Below are 14,998 nucleotides of genomic sequence, written 5' to 3' on the forward strand. Positions count from 1 at the left end.
ATCAATAATTATTTGATTAACTGAATTTAAATTTCCCAGCAGCTGTGGTTTTGAACTCATGTCTCTGGATCCTTAATCCATGCCTCTGGATTACAAGTTCAGTAGTATAGTTGTTATGTTACTGGACTAGTAATCCGGAGGCCTGGACTAGTCCAGTAACATAACCACTATGCTGCTGTATCCATAGTACCATTGTTGCCAGGGTCCCAACCCAGCCAGCCCATCCCAACCTCTCCTCATATTTTCTTCATGCAACTTGGCTCAATTGATCCTCGCCCCCACCCTCCCCCCAATCGCAGACTCGGACTCACTCAACTCCACACACTGCTAAGCACTACAGTGCTAAAGGACATTGCCTCTCAGATACCTAACACAAAAGAAAAATACTGCGGATGCTGGAATCTGAAATAAAAACAGAAAATGCTCGAACTCTCAGCAGATCATGCAGCATCTGTGGAGAAAAAAACAGAGTTAATGTTTCAGGTCAATGACAAAGGGTCATCAACCTGAAACGTTAACTCTGTTTTTCTCTCCACAGATGCTGCCTGGACTGCTGGGATTTCCAGCATTTTTTGTTTTTATCTCAAATACCTAACATTTAATCGTGTTCTAATTTTCAATAACTATATAAAATGTGCTACTGAAATAAACGTTATGAAACACAACATAATTAGACTCAAATGTCAACAAATTTAGTGGCGCCTAAGATTGGTGAGTTGCCTCTTGGTCTGTGGCTGGTGCTTGCAGTTTGTAGTACTAAACAGATAAGGCCAATGGACACATTTTCCGTGGTCCTGCCGCCGGCCTCTGTAGATAGGTGCAGCATACATGAAAATGGGAATGTGCATCAATCCGGGCATGATCCAATTTTCAGGCTGGCACATCTGAGAGCAGGGAAAGAGAATGGAAGTCAAATAGAATACAGGGAGAAAGAAAGAAACTTCAGTGGGGAAAAAATATATATATTTACCGGAAGGGCATGTGATTTTATATTTGCTATGAGCATCGTCACAAAGATCAGCAGGTACAGCTAATTATTGCTGAATATTAACATACCTCTTACTGAAAAGCATGGAAATCTATATGGATCATTGCTGTTACTCTTGATATTACCATGTGATTGATTACAGATTTTTAATTTTCTACTTCAAATTTTCAATTTGTTTTAATCTGACAGGATTAGTTGGTTGAAGGACTAATTATAGTGAATTTCAGTTCAATGAAGTTTGAAAATTCTACCTATATCCTACCTCTCTCAATAGTGTTATGTGCAAAGTAAGTTTCTTTACTCTTTATCCATGCCCACCCTTAACTGGAGCACTGGCAGCTTCTAATGCAGCATGTTAACTTCTCTGTGGTGACTTTTCATTAGGAACTCAAAAATGAGTTTTGAGGAACAGTCACCCAATTTTCCATATTCAATGGTTTGTTGATACAAGGATTCATTTTTTTAATCAAAGCTCTGAGTTGTGGTTCACAAATGAGAACCAATTTACACAGCTACTCCTATGATCTCACATTTACAGTGAACCTCACTGTAGCATATTTTTTGGCTGTCTTAAGCTTTTGTAGCTTTTCCTTGCATATCCTAACCTGACTAATGGTCACAGTGCTAATGTAAAGGAGCCTTTTACTCAGTCACAATTTATTTGCCATGTTTTCTAATGGCAGAATAAGTAAGTTTCTGTGGAGGCTGGATCATTGAATGTATTTAAGGCGGAGATAGATAGATTTTTGAACGATAAGGGAATCAAGGGTTATGGGGAGCGGGCGGGAAAGTGGAGTTGAGGCCAGAATCAGATCAGCCATGATCTTATTGAATGGCGGAGCAAAAGATTTGGGAGTCTTTTTAAGTAGCATTGCTGCTTAATAACAATTGACCTATTACAAGGACAGTAACAAAAGAACCTAAAACAATGAGGGAATGAGAGACCCCATCAGAGTCAAATATTTTAAACTATATCAATAGCTGGAATTTATTTGCTATAATTAACTGATAATTGCCACATTTTAGTAATTGCTACATTTTAGTGGAAACTCTGAAGTAGATTGTGCAACCTCCAGTACGTGCGATGGGAATTGAAACTTTCACAACTTGTTTCAGACACTTTGGTGGGAATAGTTCTCCCCTCAAAACTGCTTTTATATTGGTTACATTCAAGCTGGATCTAAAAATAGATAAAGATAATTACAATTATCGTCTTTGTTAACTTAGCATTGACACTTATATTACGTCTCTTGTCTCCTATGTAAGTCACTTATATTAAGAGTATTGATTTGTTTTTTTTTTCATAATATTTATCATCACGTTGTGTTAAGTTAGATGTTTGGGCCAGATTTTGAGCCTGACATTCAACCTGGCCAAACCCTGGGATGTTTCAGGAAACAGAATGTCTTTACCACAGGAAAAAAGCTGCATGCTCTATCATATGAGAAGCCAAGCACAAGATTAGAAAGTCTCCTGTAAGTAACATGAGGAGATGTGCAATAAAGGTTTTATTGTTTATCTTTGTCAACTTATAATGGAAGTTTTTGAAGAGTTACAGTTAGTCATTCCCTTTGGACATCGTTCACACATCATCACTTCTAACTCGGATTTCAACAAGGAAAAGCGATACTTCAGTATTCTAGGGAGAGTGTTAAGAAACAAAACAACACTGTGTGATCATGTGCACATGAAGGAGGAGGGCCCATATCCTGTTAGCCTCAACAGTTCACATCAAGTTGATGGCTATTTTGAGCAAGATAAAGAGACTTTCAATGTCTTTTATGCATTTCGGTTCACTTGATACCAGTGCTTGTTGGAAATAATATTTAAACTCTGCTGCAAGCAAAGAGCTTTACTGACTATATGGGCCAACACTGTGCTTGTGGGCAAATTTTAAACTGTTTTATTAATTAGTTAAGATTTCTGACTGGCCCAGTGAATATATGATTTATTAAAAATCATAAACTATTCTTTCTCAGCTAAATCTGTCCAGCATCTCTTGTAAGACCTGGAACTGTTTTAAAGCATGATTCATGATTACTCCATGGGGAGTAAATCATGCTCAAAAGCAGGTCATTGTTGTAACTTCAACCATTTCCCCTTGGCAGTGGCTTTTACACATCACAGCTAATATTCTGCTTTTTACAGGCTGGCAAAGTATAAACTTTTTTGAAAACTGCATGCCCACGACTTTCTGAGATATGGACCCAGACTATTTTGGGCACTAAACGGCCACCTGAGCCTCCAGTATGGTGGGCCGGAAATACATGGTCATTACGCGTCAGCAGTGTACCACCTGCCACATTGTTAAAGGCCAAACATTCGGCATGCAGTGCCCACAACATTACTGCCCTCAACAAATGCTCACTGCTACCTCCCGATCACCCACTGCCACCTGACCCCTGGCCACCGCTACCTCCCACTCATCCACTTCTACCTCCCGACCCACTCACCTCCCTTCCTGGTCACCCCTCTGCCCGGTCCTCTGCCCGGTCCTCAATGAATTCCATTGAGTATAATTTATTGAATTGAGTGTCCGGAGTGGAAAACATCCAGTATTGTAATTAAATTGTAAACACAAATATAGTGAATATGATTAGAGTTTCATCAAAAATATCAAAAGTGGAAATCTCTTCGCCTCCACCATAAGAAGTCTGCAGATTTAGTCATGCACTTTTCATATTTATTCAAAGACAACACAGACTCAATCCCCTGTCAAGCAAGAGCCATTGAGCCATCAAAACAATACATTTGTTTTCATCATAGCACAGCATGAATAATCAGCCGTTCCTATAGTTCAGGTATCATAAGGTTTTCTAGAAGGGGTAAAGCAAAAAACTACAATAACCCCAACAATAAAACTTCATGGGGAATTTTCCAGTGAACATGTAGTAGGCCTTACCAATAGCTGTCCTTTCACCTCTAAGACTTTATTTTCAATTCAACTGATGAGATGAAAGCCTTCTCAAGCAGCTCTAAGGATCCCACTTGAAATGCATTAGACAGTAGCAACCCAGGTGTCAGTGGCTATAGATCCACAGCACAAAAGGGCTCTAAATGGGCAATCTCATTCAAAGAGGCCACAAGTGTTGTTGGTGTGGGAAATGGAAAATACTGGAGCAGTGGAAAATGCTTTAGTGAGGTTAGGGCTAAGAAATGTGGTTGTGCCAGAGTACAGATAACTTTGATGTGTATCTAAGGGTGCTATTTGTGACCTGAGTGTACTTGAAGCTGATACTGGAAATGTGTTACATTCACCAGTGTGAATATTCCTCATCTTGATACACATTAAAAATCATCAACAAAAAGTATGGTTTCTGGTATAGCTTTTTCTGGTCTCCGATACAATGGATATAGAAAATAGTTGAGTTGACTGCTAACTATTCAGCTGATGCAGTACCTGAAATGTGTTAGATCATTAGCAGATGAGTGAAACCAAGAATTACAGGCTAGGTTCAGTTTGTTTAGTGTTAGTAAATTGTAAATTTGGAGTGGGCAGTAAGTGCCACCAACCATTCTCAATTAATATAATATGCACACTGCAATGGTAAGTCATTGCCACTTGTGTTGGTGGGCAGAGGTCTGGTGTTGCCAAAGATGCATCTGAATCCACAAACCAGCAGGGTTATGTGAAATGGCAGCAAATCTGTACAGAAAACACCACCACTGCAGACACAACAGAATCAATCAAGACCCATGTCTTTACCAAATATGGAGGGGGGTTGGGGGGCGGGAGGAACAATCAGAATTAAAGAAAGAGAATTAAATTACAGTGACTGGCACAGGAACAAGGAATGGAAAAACCCAAGTAAAAGACAGGGTAACAAAACATAACTGCAGTCACAAAAGTGAAACACACCCTTATAATAGCCAGTAACAAACAAAGGAATGAGAATGGCACGATGCCAAATAAGTAACACTGTACACCACTGTAACCTGGTCCTGCCGTGACTGAGATTATAGCCGGATAAACAGTTTCTGTGCACTGTTGCTGTTGTAAATCTAAACCTGAAATTGATTATTCTACTGCAAAATGGTAAACCTTTAAGAGCACTAATGAGATATAAATTGTCTAAACGTGAGGATTATTTATTTATTGGAAATATTTCACAATGCCATTAACATATTGTTCTTTGTATAGGATTCATACTTATCTTTGTTTACTCTGGCAACCTACATTAAGAGAAGAACAAAATAAAATAAATCTAACCCTAACCTTAACTCTAACCAATAGATTTACATGACGTATAGAGAACCAGAATATCGCAAGCTCATAGTGCAATCTTATCTGCTCTTCCTCATCCCTGCATTCCCATTATGTTAACATTGAAACTCAATGACACAACTCAAACTTATTTTTCCCCAAACTGTGGAATTCTTTACTTCCCTCAGTTTTCCTTTCCTCCTACAATTTATACGCTTATAAAATTGAAGATGGTGTTGTCTTTGTTTCTACCCAAGTTATATCTTGTTTTCTATGCTACTCTTGATGGTGTTCAGGATATCAGTGCTGAACTGATGAGACTTCTGAAGCAATGTTGACTGTAAATTCATCATCAAGGAAATCAGGTATTTCTCCATATAAAGAAGTGTCAGCTCAAAAATCCAAATAGGCAAGAATATGCGGACAAAATTGCCCCCTGCTGGAAACTAGGTGCACACACCCCGTTTCAAGTGTTTTTACTGCCACAGTGCATGAGGTGGCCTCTAGAGTGAAATTCCACTCTTTGGCTGTTTTTGTCCGGTGTTCCAGAAAATGGGGGCAGATGTGCTTGGTGAGCACACTAGAAGGGCAGGCGTTGGGGTGGGGTGTAGTGTCCGCCACTGTCAGTCATCAGCCTGGCGCTGATGACATCATCACTGTGCCACATCACCATGGCTCTTCCCTTCACTTAAATGGGAGAGCCTTTGCTATTTTTAAAGTTCAGTCCAGTGGGCCACCAGGGAGGATTTCAGCTGGACCAGCCACCTGGCACCCAAGAGGGGGTGCCAGGCTGCCTATTGATAGCCTGACCGAACCCGGGGGCATAATTGTCGGCCCAACATGCCAGTCAATCGACAAAAAAAAACATGGCAGTGGCAGTGTGTCCTCCCCTTTAATGGGAGCTGCACCCCCATTTTAGAAGGCCACAGCCTCACTGGACCGCCTGAAAAAAGCAGCTTTTGGCACTGCCCGGCGGGAGGAAGATATTCTCGGCGGAATTTCACCATCGGGGGGGAACATCGACGGTGCGCACTCTGATGACTCACATAGGACGGTTCGGCAGCAGCAGCATGGTGGTGGGAGGGGTGGGGGGGGCGGGGGGGGCGGTGGGAGCAGGTCACTGCCGGGATACCGCAGGAGTGGAACTTTTATAACGCGGCCATTTCACGAAAAATCGGCGGCCATTGCACTCCACAGAGTGGCTGCCGATTTGCAGTGGTAACAGGCTTTAAGGAAAGGGGCAATTTCAGTCCCCATCTGTCTATATCTGTTTATCTATAATCCATTAAAACTTTACACATGCATGCACTCCCTTTCTGTGCCACCTGACTTCCTGCTGCTACAGTTTTGTCACATTTTTATAAATTTTATTATAAATTTCTATATCCACATATATAATTAAAAATTAAAAATTATGCAAGCTGTCCATCAGCTTATGGAATCTGGCCACTGTGTAATCATAGTTCTTGCAAAATGCTTTTTACAATATGTTTTTATCTGAAATTTTGCTCAGTAAATTTCTAATGTTCAAAAAATGTTCAAAAACAACATTTAACCAATACTTTTTTAAAATCAAAAAATATATATTTCATGATAGTGTATGTATTCATTGAGTTGTCTTTATTGTCTTTTAATGCATTCATTAAAGTTTTTATCGAAAGGCCTCAACCTCTCCCTAAAGCCTGTTGATATTTTTGTCCAGAGCTGTGACACTGTGTGTTGAACCTGGATTGTGCCATCGAAGCATGTGCAGTGTACCTAACTACCCAGGATGCATCAGTGCCATTCAGTCAGCTATACTGAATATTTTTTTTTATTAGTTTCTATTAATTTCTGTTCAGAAGTTTTTCATAAATTATTTGAATAAAAACTAGAGGGAAAATTTTTGAAGCTTTACTGAGGGAATATGTATCTATAGTTTTGTTTAGAGAACATTATGTCTGTGTGAAAGAAACATGCTGCCGATTTGATTACACAGTTGTAGCCTAGAAACTTTAGAAGGTGACAGAGAGAGAGAAGAGGTGAGAGAGAAAATGATGAGGGTGAGAAAGAATGGTGCAGATTTTCAGGCCACCTGCTTGGCGGAAGTGGGTTGGTAGTGCCCTGAAAATGGTGGGTATGGCCTATCCAAGGGCCGACAGCCGGGTGGTCAGGCGGCAGGCCATTCTAATATGCAAATCAGAGTCCTATGGCAAACATAAGACCCCGACTGCCACTTTAGGATTCAACTGGGCAGAGTATGTGCCGTGCATCTTGTGTCCAGTTTCAGTTGGCGGTCCAGCTGAAAAGTAGTTTTAAATTAAAACTCTGCTGCCCATATCCTAACTCGCATCAAGTCCCATTCATCCATTACCCCTGTGCTTGCTGACCTACATCGGCTCCTGGTCTGGCAACACTTCAATTTAAAATTCTCATCCTTATTTTCAAATTGCTCCATGGTCTTGCCCCTCCCTTTCTTTGTAATCTCCCCGCCTCTCTACCTCTCCTCCTTTAAGATGCTCCTTAAAATCTACCTCTTTGACCAAGCTTTTGGTCACCTGTCCTAATGACCAGAATTTTGTGTTAATAATAATGGTGAGGGTGTCAGCGCTCACCGTTATTATCGAGTAAATCGGACAACAACTTCTGGAGTACACAGATGCTCAGTTAAACACAGAAATCTGATAGTTGTGTTCCAAGTTACCCAGCTCCTCCGCAGACTGAGCTATAACAGAACCTCGCCGATAGACTTGGCATTGCAGGCAATGGTGTGAAGTTAGGGTACTTACATACTAGTTATCCACAAAACACCCCAGAAAAAGTTAGGGCTGGTGTATTCAGGAGTAAGTGAAATTTTAAAAGCGTGATAAGTGATAAATACTGCCAAATTATCTCTCTAGTCCATAAAATATAATTTTACAAGTGTAGAGTCTCATTCCTTCAGAAGTTAATTAGTGTTGGAAATCTAAAAAAAATTATAACTTTTTCTGCCGGTATCTTTTATTTCTCTCTCTCTCTTAATTCATCTTTCTTTCCAGTGTTTATTTTGCTTTCTGTACATTATTTAAATCTAATTTACACTTCCTGCTTTATACTTCCTGATTTATACGCTGCTCATCTCAGTGAGGATTCTTCAATCTGATTTGTTGAAGAGCCTTGCTGTTTCTCAACCAGCTCGCAGACACCACAGATTCCCTGTTGAGGGCAGTGCGCTGGATAAGACACCAGTTTAGAGCAAGTCTCCGCTCAAATTCGCACGAAAACTTTGTGGGCAGCTGTCAGCTGGCAACCACCAGTCCTTCCCTACTGACTGCAAAATTCGGGCCAATATCTCCTCTTGGGTCAAATTTTGTTTGCTAACGCTTTTATCAAGTGGCTTGGGAAATGTTACTATGTTATAAGGTGGTATATAACCGCAAGTTGATTTTGTTGTAAATTACCTTATTTTTGTGGAGCCAGGAGAAGCACTTCTGCTGCTGGCAGATTTGACTGACAAGGTGGCCGCGGCTGATGTACCATGCAGTCAGCGATTAAAATATTATCGGGTCCGAATGATGTATTAACAAGGCTTCTGCCTGGGTGAGGAGGGTGCCCAAACCACCCAAAAAAAGGGCCAGTTAAAGCAGCAGCGGGCGGAATGGAGCAGAACAAGATGGTAAGTTTACGGATGCGATTTTAACCGGCCCATTCCTGCCGGGCGGGGTGGGTTAAAATGGCCCCCAGTGATCCCCAGACTAACACCTAATTAGCTGTGTATCGACTGTAGTGCTACCTTTTGTGGAGAAAATGCAAGTACAGTTTGCTAATTTCAATAGGAAGGATTCTTTTTGTATAAATGCCAACAATGAATGAATTGTTCTTTATATGTGAATTTCTGTTTTCTCAGATTAACTGAATCACTGAAAGACCTGTCCAATCCCAGCAATCAGAGTTTATATTTGGTTTTAGACACCAGCTTTAATCTGACTATCAGTGCATTGAACATCTTGCACGATGTGAGCACGCGGGGTATGTACGAGTTTTCAATTTTACACTCAAGGTCTATAGATAGTAGTTTATCATATCACTCAAATGGCAACATCATTTATTCTTTAGCATTTTTTCCCCCCAAGAATCTTTTTTCTTTGCCTTTCTTATCCTCACATCCTCATGTTGGAGTTCTATGAATGCTCACAGCCTCAGTAACGGTCAATTTCTGTGTGTGAGTGTCAACTGATACAGTAGTCAGGCTTGGGGCATGCAAGCATAATTTGACCCTGTCCTCACTTGGCAGGAACCCTGACTGATTTCCCCCCCCAGCCCTACCTTCACTTTATCCCAGTAATGTGGACATTTGAAGTTCTACTTCTTAATCCCAACGGAGATTAACTAACTCAATGCAGACAGGCATTGAAAGTTGGGCTTTCCTGTTTTACATGGTTCATTTCCATAATGCAGTACACCTGCCCATTTAGCTACTTGGGAGCTGTATTCTATGTCCTGTTGGTGGTATATTCTAAAAAGAAGAATCATTCGGCAACATATAGTAAAATTGTTTAAAGTTACATGATGATATTTGGGCCAGTCACATTCAAGACTATAGTCTAAAGGTACCAAAACTGTAAAGTTCATTATGGATTTGTTACATTGGCCCTCAAATTCCGGTCGCGCTCTTCCCGCGGGCAAACAGCAGAAAAAGAGAAAAAATATGAGCACTTACCTGTTGCTGCTGTGCCCGTGGGAGCTTCTGAGCCTGAGGCCTCTTGTGACTGTGCGTTGCAGTGCCTGCACGTGGGGACGTGCGCAGGCTGGGAGCTGGAGACAGCAGCCAATCAGGTGTAGTATAGATTCTCATTCATAGTAATAGGAGTTCCGTAAGTCCAGAACTCCTATTACTATAAATGAGAATCCCCCCCCAAACACCCAAAACACAATAAAAAATAGAAAATAAACTACATATTTAACATTCATTTAAATTAAAGTTGTTACAAAAAAAATATTTTCTGACTTTTTAAAAAGTTTTTTAAATTAAGCCTTAAAATAAATTTACCATAGTGGGGAGGTTTTTTAACAATAAAATGTGTTTTTATAACTTTATTTTAAAATGTTTTTGTGTATTTTTAAACACTTGCATCTGTAAAAGTAGGCTATATGCCTGCTTTTTCAGGCGCAAGATTTTAAAGGACATTTGCAGGGCAAGATATTCGTAAATATCAGAAATCTTGCCCTGCAAGTGTCCTCGCTCCCAAGATACGGAGGATCTGTCAAGCCAGAAATTTGACAGATCGGAAAAGCCGGTTTTCAGTGCATGCGCATTGCGCGCTAAAAATTGGCTTTTCCAAAGCCTTCTTGGGTCCGTAGAAACTTCATACGGCCCAGGACATCGGAATTTAAGGGCCATTCTCTCTAATAGCACGGTTTCACACAAGTGAGGTCCTGTTATAAACTGCATGCCCCTATTGAACATTCTAATCTATACTGAGCAATCTTTTAAAAAATACAAAAGTTACAGAATTTGCCTTATAATTTTTATCACAAAACTGCAATTTATAAGCACTTACAATGTAAAGCAGCTAGTGATAGTATTGAATGAAAGGTTATGAGTATGACCGGTGGCTGGTTAGCATTCTTCACCAGGCAGGACAGATCTTCTGTTTCAGATACCATTTCTTCTGAGGGAGGGAGGAATAAGAAGATAACCCAATTGTAGGGATGCAGTGCACAACAGGATGCCTGAGGTGGGAGCATATTTAAGGTTCATGTGTGGAGATAGGCAGGAACAATGTACTCAATGTAACTAGGGCTGTAGAGAGGGCTTTAAACTAATTAGTGGTGAGGAGGGTTCAGGTGAGCGGAAATTTTAGAAAGTCAAAGAATAAAGAGAAGGCAATAGAGCTGGATAGCACTGGGGAAATGAAAACCAGAGCGTGACAGGAAGGGACAGAATATATAAATATTAAAGTGTATCAGAAGGGGAGTCAAAGCAAGAAAAAAATGGTAAAAGAACAAATTTAAAAGCTCTTTATCTGAAGGCATGCAACATTCGTAGCACAATAGATGAGTTGACAGCTACAATAGATACAAATGGGTATGATCTGATAGCCATTACAGAGACGTGGTTGCAAGGTTGGGAACTAAATATTCGGGTATTTGACAATTCGGAAGGACAGACAGAAAGGAAAAGGAGGTGGGGTAGCACTGTTAATAAAGGATCAGATCAGTGCGTTAGTGAGAAACGATATTGGCTCAGAAGATCAAGATGTTGAATCAATTTGGGTGGAGATAAGGAATAATAAGGGGAAAAAGTCGCTGGTGGGCATAGTCTAGAGGCCCCCTAACAGTAGCTACACTGTTGGACGGAGTATAAATGAAGCAATAATGGAGACATGTAAAAAAGGAACAGTAATAATCATGGGCAGTTTTAACCTTCATATTGATTGGATAAAGCAAATTGGCCAGTGTAGCCTTGAGGAAGAGTTCATAGAGTGTATCCGGGATAGCTTCCTTGAACAGTACATTGCAGAACCAACCAGGGAGCAGGCTATCTTCGATCTGGTACTGTGTAATGAGACAGGATTAATAAACGATCTCCTACTGAAGGATCCTTTAAGAACGAGTGACCATAGCATGGTTGAATTTCACATTCAGTTGCAGGGTGAGAAAGTTGAACCTCAAACCAGTGTCCGAAGCTTAAACAAAGGAGACTACAAAGGTATGAAGGCAGAGTTGGCTAAAGTGGACTGGGAAAATAGATTAAAGTGTGGGTCAGTGGCAGACATTTAAGGAGATATTTCATAACTCTCAACAAAAATATATTCCAATGAGAAGGAAAGACTGTAAGAGAATGGATAACCATACGTAGCTAACTAAAGAAATAAGGGATGGTATCAAATTGAAAACAAGGACATACAAAGTGACCAAGACTAGTGGGAGGCCAGAGGATTGGGAAACTTTTAAAAGCCAGCAAAGGACAACTAAAAAAATAATAGAGGGAAGATAGATTATGAAAGCAAACTAGCATGAAATATAAAAACAGATAGTAAGAGTTTCTACAGGTTCATAAAAAGGAAGAGATTGGCTAAAGTAAATGTTGGTCCCTTAGAGGATGAAGCTGGGGAATTAATAATGGGAAATAGCAGAGATGTTGAACAAATATTTAGTATCGGTCTTCATGGTAGAAGATGCTAAAAACATCCCAATAGTGGATAATCAAGGGGCTATAGGGAGGGAGGAACTTAATACAATCATTGGGCCCAAGTTTACACACGTGCCTAGAACGGCGCAGTCCCGACCTGGACGCCCGTTTTTCGTGCCACAAAGTGCGCCTAAAAAAATCCTCCGTATTCTCCACCTCCCTGCAGGTCCTCTGGCCCTCGGCGCAGCGCAGCACGAGCTGTGGGGGGGCGGAGCCAGGTCCCTGCGCTGAAAACAGTGCCGGGACCTCTGCACATGCGCGCTACAGTGGGCACGCAAGTGCAGTAGCTCCAGGCGCCGAACTGTGCGGGAGGGGCCCGAAGCACGCAGCCCCTAGCCCTGGCCGAATGGCCTCACTGGGGCTGTGTGAATAAGGCTCCTCCCACGCCCAGCTCCTGCTTCCCCCCCCCACCCCCGACCGGACCCGACACCCGCTCCCCCCACCCCGGACTGGACCCGACCCGATTCCCGCTCCCGCTCCCCCCCCCCCGGACCGGACCCGACCCGACTCCCGCTCCCGCTGCGCTCCCCCCCGACTGGACCCGACCCGACCCGCACTCCTGCTCCCGCTACCCCTCCCCCCCCGACTGGACCCGACCCGACCCGACTCTCGCTCCCCCCCCCCCCCGCCCCCGGACTGGATCCGACCTGACCTCCTCCTCCCAGACCTGACCTCCCCCTCCCCGACCTGACCTCCCCCTCCCTCCCTCTCTCTCACTCCCTCCCCCCCTCTCTCCCTCCCTCCCCCCTCTCTCCCTCCCTCCCTTCCCCTCTCTCTCCCTCCCCCCTCTCTCTCCCCCCCCTCTCCCCCCTCTCTCTTCCCCCCTCTCCCTCCCTACCCCCTCTCTTTCCCTCCCTACCCCCCCCTCTCTCTCCCTCCCTCCCCCCCCCTCTCTCTCCCTCCCTCCCCCCGACCTGAACTGAACCGAGCCTCCCCGACCCGACCCGACCCAACGCCACCTACCTGTAAATCTGGTGCTGGGGACGGGCCCCGCCCGAAGTCTCGGGCCGGCCCGTTCATCCTTCGGTCCCGAAAGGCCTGCCTGAATCACTTTCACACAGGTAGGAAGATGGTTTATTTAATCTTTTCTTTGCTTATAAATGTTTATTCAGGTTGGATTTATTTGTATAATATTTGTATAAGTATAAATAAGGATTTATTATAGAATTTAATGATTTCCCTTCCCCCCCTGCCCCCCCCCACCTCGTTCTGGACGCCTAATTTGTAACCTGCACCTAATTTTTTAATGTGTAGAACAGGTTTTTTCAGTTCTACAAAATTCTTCACTTGCTCCATTCTAAGTTAGTTTGGAGTACGTTTTCACTGTGGAAACTTTGAAATCAGGCGTCAGTGGCCGGACACGCCCCCTTTTGAAGAAAAAATTCTGTTCCAAAGTGGAACTGTTCTACTTGACTGGAACTGCAGAAAAAAAAATGTGGAGAATTGCGATTTCTAAGATAGTCCGTTCTCCACCAGTTGCTCCTAAAAATCAGGCGCAAATCATGTGGAAACTTGGGCCCATAATCACTAAAGAAGTAGTACTCGGTAAAATAATGTGACTAAAGGCGGACAAGTCCCCTGGATCTGATGGCTTGCATCCTAGGGTCTGAAAATAAGTGGCTATAGAGATATTGGATGCATTGGTTGTAATCTACCAAAATTCCCTGGATTCTGGAGAGGTCCCAGCAGATTGCAAAATCGCAAATGTAATGCCCCTATTTAAAAAAGGTGGCAGACAGAAAGCAGGAAACTATAGACCAGTTCGCCTAACATCTGTTGTTGGGAAAATGCTGGAGTCCATTATTAAGGAAACAGTAGCAGGACATTTGGAAAAGCATGGTTCAATCAAGCAGAGTCAACATGGTTTTATGAAAGGGAAATCATGTTTGACAAATTTGCTGGAGTTCTTTGAGGATGTAATGAGCAGGGTGGACAAGGGGGAACCAGTAGATGTGGTGTATTTGGATTTCCAGAAGGCATTCGATAAGGTGCCACATAAGAGGTTACTGCACAAGGTAAAAGTTCACAGGGTTGGGGGTAATATATTAGCATAGATTGAGGATTGGCTAACTAACAGAAAACAGAGAGTTGGGATAAACGGATCATTTTCCGGTTGGCAACAGTAACTAGTGGGGTGCTGCAGGGATCGGTGCTGGGTCCTCAACTATTTACAATCTATATTAATGACTTGGATGAAGGGACTGAGTGTAATGTAACCAAGTTTGCTGATGTTACAAAAATGGGTGGGAAAGCAAATGGTGAGGAGGACACAAAAAATCTGCAAAGGGATATAGACAGGCCAAGTGAGTGGGCAAAAATTTGACAGATGGAGTATAATAAGAAATAGGAGCAGGAGAAAGCCATATGACCCCTTGAGCCAGGTAATGTGAGGTTATCCACTTTGGCAGAAAAAATAGAAAAGCAAATGATAATTTAAATGGAGAAAAATTGCTAAGTGCTGCAGTACAGAGGGACCTGGGGGTCCTTGTGCATGATACACAAAAAGTTAGTATGCAGGTACAGCAAGTAATCAAGAAGGCAAATGGAATGTTGGCCTTTATTGCAAGAGGGATAGAGTATAAAAGCAGAAAAGCCCTGCTATAACTTTACAGGGTATTGGTGAGGACACACCTAGAGTACTGCGTACAGTTTT

The 14,998-nt window shown here is 42.3% G+C and overlaps 1 protein-coding gene across 1 annotated transcript in view; it reads left to right on the forward strand.

Annotated features, from left to right (window-relative positions):
• The window catches only part of LOC139264540 (ATP-binding cassette sub-family A member 13-like), a 417,853-nt gene that overhangs the window by 41,623 nt on the left and 361,232 nt on the right, over positions 1 to 14,998 (forward strand). The window contains exon 7 of the mRNA XM_070881155.1: positions 9,058 to 9,179. Within this exon, the coding sequence (XP_070737256.1) occupies positions 9,058 to 9,179 (122 nt within the window). The remainder of the gene's footprint in view (positions 1 to 9,057; positions 9,180 to 14,998) is intronic.

The sequence above is a fragment of the Pristiophorus japonicus genome, chromosome 5, assembly GCF_044704955.1.
Source record: "Pristiophorus japonicus isolate sPriJap1 chromosome 5, sPriJap1.hap1, whole genome shotgun sequence".
Taxonomy (NCBI): Eukaryota; Metazoa; Chordata; class Chondrichthyes; family Pristiophoridae; genus Pristiophorus; species Pristiophorus japonicus.